The following is a 9,462-nucleotide window of genomic DNA, read 5'->3' on the forward strand; positions in this document are numbered from 1 at the left end:
CGATCGGGGTTCATTGTCGATGTCTCTTTGAATTCTGCCCACAGGCCTATTTGAATAAACAGAATCGGAAGGGGTTCCCAATTTATCATCCTCGACCCTGATCTTTGACTAATATCGATTATGTACATCGGCCCAGGTCACAGCTGGATATTCAATTAAATTCTACTTTAGTTGTCGTGATGCTATCGAACTTCGCTCGTTTAAACCTTAAGTGAAATCTTGAACAACCCAATCATCTGTGACCGGGGGTGGGTTCATGCGTTCCATTTGGAATCGAGATACGAATTCCCTTAAAATTTCATTGTCCTTGAAGAGGTCCGACTTCCTAGTCGCAATGTGCCTTCACGAATGAATCTGCAAGCATAGAGAAGGAATCGATGGAATTGGGCGGCAAATTGTAGTACCATATCATATCCCCTTTCGACAAAGTCTCTCCAAACTTTTTCAATAGAACGGATTCGATCTCATGGTCTTCTAAGTCATTCCCCTTTATTGCACATGTATAAGAAGTAACGTGCTCATTAGGGTTGGTGGTCCCATTGTATTTGGGAATTTCTGGCATAAATAATTTCTTCGGGATGGGCTTCGGAGCTGCACTTGAAAGGAAAGGCTTCTGCACAAACTTCTTCGAATCCAAACCCTTTAGAATTGGGGGTGCCCCCGGTATTTGGTCAACCCGTGAGATGTACGTTTCTACCTTTTTGTCATTACCCTCAATTTTCTATTCACCTAATTCAACCGGTTTAGTGAGCTCCTCGAGCATCTTCATAATGGCGAGGTCATTCCCCAATTCGTTGGCATTCGATTTCTCCGATACAGGTTCGACTCTACGAACGACCTCTTGCGATGTTTCGAGCTTAATTCTGCTTGGTACTCGATTCTGATTTTGGAGTTGTGCTATCGCAGCTTGTTGAGTCTGTAACATTTCGAATATCATTCAAGGCTAATTCTGCCTTCTTCACCGCTCTATACGTTCTGATCAGCTACTCGGGCATCTTTGTAGACGCTATTTTCAAGGTCGACACCCAAATTTCCATTAATGAAAATGTGAGAGCTGACATCGACTAGTTCTAGCCGGTGGTCCTTCGTGGTTGACTGGAGGTACTCCGTTTCTCGGGGCGACTATGTTCTCATTCTCGCTATGAAGACCGAGGCAGTTGTCTGTGTGAGTTGGTGCTACTTGAGAGTTTGACATGTTGATTCCTGACATCAAAGACACTTACGAGAACAAGCGTAAAGTAGTGTGTGTTATGGGAATTAGTACCAGACAATCACTATTATCCTTAGCCCCGCAGTGGGCACCAAACTGTTTATACTTAAAATTGGATAACAATTAAACTTGTAATGTGATTTTAAGGACACGTGATTTCACCTAATACCAATTGATAAATGTAAAGTTTAATAATAGAAATTAACAATAATATATAACAAACCAGTGTTTGAACGGAGTTCACCCTCGAGCTCGAATACCCTCGAACTGCGTGGTGCAAGAATAGTTAAAAATATAACAAGCTGCTGAACAAGAGTATAAGTTAAATAGAAATTATTGTATTGCTTTGATATGCGTGAATGTAGGGCGTTTACAAAATGATTAGAACACTCTTTATATAGTAGAGGAATCCTATCTATGGTACAATTCTAATTACAGAAGTAAATCCCATGATTAGCCTAAACAATCGCCCTTGATTTGATCTGTTCTGGGATTTTCGTCGTGATCTTCGACCGGTCACGAATATTTCGCTTTTCTGTTGTTGCGCTTTGCTCGAAGTCTACCATATTTGGTCTCGATTGTTGCTGGTCTCGATCTCGACAGGCACCTCGATTCTCGAACTCGATACCTTGTCTTCGTGCTCTGGTCTGATCCACTATGAGGCTGACCTTCGATGCAATTCCTTGGTCTCGATCAATTAGTAAAATCGGGTAGGTCCGATTTTAACCGTATAACATTTACATAAAAATAACTTTATATAAAATTAATAACCTGAAAACTAAAATGAATAATCTTTTATGACGTACTAAATCACGTGAATGGTGTAAAAATTTATTATGTTGTCAAGTGAGAAAAAAAAGAGAAATAAATAAGTAGTAGAGAAAAAAGATTAAGGGGTTATTTGGTATGAGCTATAAGAAGGTATAAGGGTGCTATAAAAATTTAATATCATCTTAATACTTTGTTTGGTTAGCAAACAAGGTATGAGTTATCCCGGTGTTAATTTTAACACGGGGATAAGTTATACCTTATAGAGAGTTGGGTAATTAGCACCGGTATAACTTATACATTCTTCTTAGAAATTATGCAATTGTCATTCTTAATACAACATACCAAACAATGAATAAACAACAATCTCAATATAACTAATTTCACCATAACTTATCCCAACACAACTTATACCATCATAAGCCGTATTCCAACCAAACGACCCGTGAGTGAAGACAATAAATTAGGAAGCAAGTAGTGTAGAAAGTACAAGCGAGCATGCATAGAGAAATGAGACAATGAGGCAGAGCCAGGTAAGCTTAGCGCTGGCAATGGCAAAGAATCAAAATTTAACAGTCATATACAGCCAGAAAACAGAAATACAAACACACAGATTACACACACCCACAGAGAGAGAGAGGGAAGGTGCCACTCTGTATAATATAAAACACACTCTATATATATAATCGTCGGAGCTTTTTATTGACCAACCCAATTGCTCTTTTTGCAATCATGAGTCTGTTTGGCCTTGGAAGCAGGTATTTGTTGTATGCAAAATACTTTTCAATTTTATTCTTTTAATGGGGGTTTTCCAAGTTTTAATTTTGAATGACAATCTTCCGAGTTGATTGATAAAGACAGGACTAATCTTACTAAAGTGTTTAAGCATAAGTGTTTTTCCTTCTTATTCTTTTTTTTTCCTGGGGTTTTGATTTTGAATGATAATCTTTGGGTTTGATTTTTCATGGAAGTAATGTTTATAATGATTAAAGAAGTGCAATACTGCGATCATACTTATTTTTGTAACTTCTCATTCTCTTGATTCTGAATGATAATCTTTAAGTTTGAATGATTATGAAAGTAATATTCATAATACTACAATATTATTTTGATGCATAGGATGTTTGCATTCACTTTTGGAATTAACTTGTGTCTCTAAGACAAAAACAGCTTCCTGCATTCACTATGACCAGATTAGAGTTTTTTGTATCAATAATCAAGCTAATTTCACGCATTTTGTGTCTAACTTTTTATGCAACTAGAAGGAGAAGTGATGTGTTTTGTCCCAAATGTGAAGGCTCTACTTTGATTAATTATAATTCAAATGGTTGTTTCAGGAACCAGAAGACTTTTCGCCCTAAAAAGAATGCTCCATCAGGAAGCAAGGTTGGTTAATGCCTCTTCTAGTTCTATCATGTGTCTCAAATTACATTCCTCATTTTAATTTGCTTAGGAGTTGGGTGTTCAGTGTGGTTTGATTTTTATGCCAGCGGCAACTTTCTTTCATTTTAACTTTTCTCACGTTCTGTCTTTTATTTATCCAAATGCAGGGTGAGCAACTTAGAAAGCACATTGATGCTACCTTAGGTAGTGGCAACTTAAGGGAAGCAGTGCGGCTACCGCCTGGTGAAGATCTTCATGAGTGGCTAGCTATAAATAGTAAGAATTCCATCCCTATAAATGCATCCCAATGGAACATCGTTTAGAAGTCTGTCCATGATATTATTGCAAAGTCATCGTTTTATAACTTTACTTTGCTTATCTTTGTCAATTATATATGCATAATGCCTAAATGATGGACAATTTGGCATAGGCTGCAGCTGTCTATAACATCTATGATTGATGCATTCATTTCATCTTTCTTTTTATGATACTGCGCAATTCTGTAAACCAATAATTAGTGATCTAGAGCAGAGCAGATATTGCAACTATAGAACACAATCAGCAGAGATTAGCATATACGGCATCTACTATGTTTAAGCTTTTGAACCAGATAATGCTTAGATATAGTTGGCACGTGCCGCAGTTATGAATTACAATGACATTAGCCGCGAGCGTGGGTAAATTAATCTCTAAAAGTTTTGCAGAGGAATGATAAGTAAGACAAATAAAAGAAAAGGAGAGACTCCCAAATTAAATATGGATATTTGTGTCCAGATATGGAATCAATAAAACCAAAGGTGAATGACCTTTTCACATTCTCCAAAGAAGGATGGTGGTTAATTATTCTATTTGCTTTGCAGATATGATTTATCTTCGCTAATGAAAACTCATGAGTTTGAATCCCAACTCCAAAAATACTTCAAGAGTGTAACCTCCTTTCTCATTTCTATAGTATTGTATAGAAGGCTGTGGAAGGTACTATCAGAGTCGCATATTCCAAAGTGCCTTTACCAAATGCTCCCTTAGAAAACTATCCTTCTTCATTTGGTACTTGAGCTGTTCATTCACCACAAATGTCATTGTTGCTGTTCTATTTGGATGTTTGCTTTGAATGCCTCATTGAAGTTAATGTCACAATGATAATCACTGATATATTGCACCGTTTAGTTAATGCTGACCTTTAATTTGTTCAATTTCACACAGCTGTTGACTTTTTCAACCAAGTGAATATATTGTATGGCACCCTAACTGAATTCTGCACTTCATCAAGTTGTCCAACAATGTCGGCAGGACCAAAGTATGTCTCTCAATCTGTTTAGTTTGTTTTTGATTCTACTTGTTATAGTACATATACTGCCATAATAGATATCTTTGTCATATGAGGTTATATACTCGTTGACACTATAATTTTCAGAGAAGACCCAGCCAAATCTCTTTCCAATCTCAAATCCTAATTCCTCCTTGCATTTGGAGTTTCTGTCTCCAATAGTGCTGCATATGTTCTGATTCTGATTTTATCAGTTAATAATCTGCTTAAGACCTTTAATACCAATAGTATCTTGCGTTCTTTATTGGCTTAAACCAATCAATTCTGAAGGCTTCTGAGAGTGTTCTTCTGGAAACCGTTAAAATTTTATTAATCCCATTGAAGGATTGGTAGTTATCAACAGACTTTCATGGACCAATCATCCTTTTGATTACAATATCCAGCATACAATGTCCTTGCTCCTGAATATATCCAAAGAGAGTTAATTTGCATGCGTAGGTCAATCATTGTAATGGATAATCTAGACCATTTTGAATTTTAGACTGATCTTTTAGTGGCATGAAGATGGGAAAATTTATTTGTCAGTGTTTAATCAAGTGAGAACCGCATCTCCACAGACATACCTGATACCACAACAAACTGGTTTCAACTCGATGTTCAGAATATTGAGCTTTGATTTTACCACTTCTCTTATATATCTGTCTCTCAATAATATATGCATACAGATTATTAAGTGGAGAAAGGAGAATGAGGGTATGTCAGTAGGAATAGGTAATCCAATCATAGTCAGTTTGTCTCTCTGAATCAACCTGTTTAAAGTATTAAATGTTGAAGCATCTTGGCGAAGGAACCTAAAAAGTTCCATTTTTTTTGCTCTTGAGTTTTCTTTGTTAGTGCATTGAGCTTGTAAAAATTTGCACCGAATTTGTATATTTGCCAGTATGAATTTACTGGAAATTGCAATGCAACCTATACTTGTTGTGGAATGACCATCCAATTTTCCAACACAACTTTTGGCAGGTATGAGTACCGATGGGCTGATGGAGTGAATATAAAGAAACCTATAGAAGTTTCTGCTCCAAAGTACGTGGATTATCTTATGAACTGGATAGAGACTCAGCTAGATGATGAATCAATCTTTCCTCAAAAATTGGGTAAGTGGTGTCTCTTTGTTTTGTGCATAATAATTCCCTCCTTGATGAAGGCGTATTTATGTTAGACCAATGGTATGCTACAGGTGCGCCATTTCCGCCTAACTTTCAGGATGTTGTGAAGACAATATTTAAGCGATTATTTCGTGTATATGCCCATATCTACCATTCACATTTCCAAAAGATTGTTAGTCTAAAGGAAGAAGCTCATCTGAATACCTGCTTTAAGCATTTTGTTCTCTACACATGGGTAAGTAGCTCATTTCATATTGTCGATTTGATGCATTGTCGTAAGTTGTTAGCAGTCATTTGTTCCTCACAAGTAGTATGAGGTAGAAAGATTGAATTTCCCGAAACAAGTTGCTAATTTGAGTTTGCCTGATGCAGGAATTCCGCTTGATAGACAAGGCAGAGCTTGCACCTCTCTATGAGCTTGTTGAGTCTATTCTGCACTTATAGTGCCATGCCGTCATTCATTTTCTCCATTGCTTCTTTGTTCTGTGATTCTTTAATTAGTTTGTGGACAGAACGTACATTTGATGATAGACACCGGACAGGGAAAACCCAGAGTATTATTGGAACATGTTCCTGAAATTTTCCTCGTGTTTAGAAAGTTTTATGGATTGATTTTGAATTGTTGCATCTTATGAAGTTTTCTTTCTGATCGAGTAACCATTTCTGAGCCTGTTTCTTATTGTTTACCTAGTAATAGTGAGAAACCCAAAGATTTATCGAAGGAAGGTTGAATATAGGATCTTGGTTCAAATTCTGATGAGAGGTTGAGGGAGATTAGTACTAATGTCACATAATATGGCATCATAATAAGGGGTTTCTCTGTGGATGACTAGTATTCCACCTCCTATGACCTGATACAGTTACTCTGTCCTGACGCAGTAAACTGGAAAACATGCAACGGTAAATAGGAAAACTAAAGCTGAAATTGGTTTGACTATGTAAGAATTTATTTGTCACAGGCAATAAAAGGAGTTTAAGGGGCAGTGGCACTGTTCAATACAAAGAAGTGCCACAGGCAATAAGATTGACTATGTAAGAATTTATTTGTCATTTGTACATTTTTTTCTTTTCATGTTTGTCATTTATATCTTTATTTTTCATGTTTGTCAATTGTATCTTTTTTTTCATGTTTGTCAATAAAGAGACGGACCCAGGATGCTAATTACTAGCGATAAAATTCCACATAAAACTCTTTAAAAACTTAATGATTATGATCGATAACTTATCATCTAAGCATTCCAAAAACATTTCTAAAGAAAGAAAAAGCATCAAACAAAGAGAGACCTTTTCGTAAAATGGGTGCTACGAGAAGGGAAGGTGTTTGATTTAAGCTAAAGGTGTTTAACGGGCCAGGTTGACCCGTAACCGGACCGGCCCAGACCAGTTAAAACCGGAACCGGACCGGCCCGGTACATATGGGGCCGGGTGGGGCTGGGTAGGAGGGGTAGAGGGGGTTGGTCCGTTTAAATTTTGGTAACGGTTAACCGGACCGATCAAACCCGGTCCACGTGAACAGTACCGTGTACCGGTTAAACCGGCCCGGCCCGGCCCGGTACAATCTTTTTTTTTGTTTTGTTTTTTTTTTAATTTTTTGAATTAAGTGGGGCTCACTAACCGTTGGCAACGGTAAGACCTGGCAGGGATCCGTTGCCCAACGGGTTAATTGCATTAATAGCCTCTTTTTTCTTTAAAATTTAACCTTTTTTCAATTTACAAAATTAACCTTCTCTAAAACTTTAAATACACCCCCTCTTCTCCATTTCTTCACTCAACTCTCATTTCTCAAAATCAATTTCTCTCATTCTCCCATTTTCAAGATTTCAAGTCTCAATCTCAAATTCTCAATTCTCAATTCTCAAATCTCAATTCAATTTAAATCATGTCTCGTACTTCTAGAGTGCGCTCATATGTTTGGCAACACTTTGAGGTGGTAGAAGAAAATGAAGAAGGTCAGAAAGTAAAGTGCAAGAACTGTGGTCAAGTCTTAAATTTTCGTTCAGAGTCTGGCACAGGCAGTTTAAGGAGGCATATCAAGTATTGTCTTGAGCGTCCTCCGGAAATTCGTATTTAAGATTTTAAGACAATTTGTGTTATTTTAAAATTATTAGACGTATTTATGCTTAATGTTTTAGTTTGTTAGATTAATTTGAAGTATTGTTAATTTATTATGCATGAAAATTTAGTTTTACTATTTTTTGTTAATTTACTTTTTAAATGCAAACTTTAATTTTGAATTTTGAAATAAATGTAGCACTTGCAATTTATATTAATACTTTTGTATTAATATAACTTGTAATCTTTAAATTAATACAAATTATTAATATAACTTACAATAGTTATACAAAATACAAAAAAAATTAAAAAATACACTAAACCCGGCCCGACCCGGCCCCTTAACCTGTAACCCTTACGATTCAATTTTTACCCGGATGAACCCGAACCCGTTAAACTCGTTAAGCCACAACCCGTAACCGCCCCGGCCCGGCCCACCCGTTTAACACCCTTAATTTAAGCTTATTTCAAACTTTAAAATTTCTAGTTTTTTCTCAAATAAAAAAGGAGTCAGTGATCAAAAAGGCATTAAAACTTTAAAATTATCAAAAACTTACATAGAAAAATCAAGATTAGGAGTGTGTTAGTAGTCAAGGAATTGAAGAAAAGTCTCAAACTCTCAGTTGCCATCGTGGAGTCAGAGTTGACGATGCCCACTACTTTATCGAAGTGATTATTGAAGAAGGTTGTGTTATATTAGTTAGAGTTTTGATGGGAGTATTTGAGAAGAGGTTGCTTTGTCCCTCATTGGAAAAAGAAAGAAAGGAAGACGTGTTTAAAAGCACTTCTTTTGTCTTACATGATTTGAAAATTTTAAAAATGTTTTGGAGGGAAACTAGAATTTGACTATATTATTAATAGTCAGGATTGGGCACTTGGGCCAATTATAATAGCCCGAAATTTATTTCTTTTTAGTCACCTATTAATTTTGTTAATTAATAAAAATATTTTAATTATTAAAACGTTTTAACAGTTATTAATTTTGAAAAAGGTGACTTTTGATTTTTAAAAGATGCATGTTGGCAAAGGTTGAGTCTGTTAGTCCTAACATACACCTAAAGAGTTTATAAATACCTCATTCCTCTCCAAAATGAAAATCATCAGAAAAGCAACAGTTTTTCATCTTCTTCTTTTGCTATTTTCAATTCACAAAGTTTGTTCAAGTGAAAATTCGAGTTAATTGTTGGTACTCGAATTTCAAAGGCTTTGTAGAATCCTAGAAGAATTCTGCCATAATCCCTGCAGCAAAGAAATTGGGAGGCTTAAATTCCTTAAGGACAGTGACTACACTATCAAAGCCTAATTATTTCGTCCCCATATTATTTTATTTCTCGAACAGGTTGTGACAGAAAGGATTTATATTTTTTATTTGTGGAGCAATAAGTTGCAATTTGAGGTTTTTGATTTGAAGTATGAGATTTACAAAAAAGTATAAAATTAATTAAGTTGAGCATTATGTATTAGTAATAAACTAAAATTGAATTTAGAAAAAAGATTAAAAAAAATAATTTGCTATTAAATTTAAATTATGTTGAATTCAAATAAGTAAAATATAAAGGAGTAAAAGTTAAACATGAGTTTCGAACCCACATCAACCACTAACGGAGGAGGAAACT

General features: G+C 35.8%; 1 protein-coding gene across 1 annotated transcript; it reads left to right on the forward strand.

Moving 5' to 3' along the window:
• Positions 1 to 2,591: 2,591 nt before the first annotated feature.
• Positions 2,592 to 6,447, forward strand: LOC107800104 (MOB kinase activator-like 1A). The gene is made up of 7 exons (XM_016623250.2): positions 2,592 to 2,736; positions 3,316 to 3,364; positions 3,529 to 3,637; positions 4,565 to 4,658; positions 5,649 to 5,782; positions 5,866 to 6,029; positions 6,167 to 6,447. The coding sequence occupies exons 1-7, from the start codon at positions 2,711 to 2,713 to the stop codon at positions 6,236 to 6,238; spliced, it is 648 nt and encodes a 215-aa protein (XP_016478736.1). The 5' UTR covers positions 2,592 to 2,710; the 3' UTR covers positions 6,239 to 6,447.
• The last annotated feature ends 3,015 nt before the right edge of the window (positions 6,448 to 9,462 follow it).

The sequence above is a fragment of the Nicotiana tabacum genome, chromosome 11 (assembly GCF_000715075.1).
Source record: "Nicotiana tabacum cultivar K326 chromosome 11, ASM71507v2, whole genome shotgun sequence".
Lineage (NCBI taxonomy): Eukaryota > Viridiplantae > Streptophyta > Magnoliopsida > Solanales > Solanaceae > Nicotiana > Nicotiana tabacum.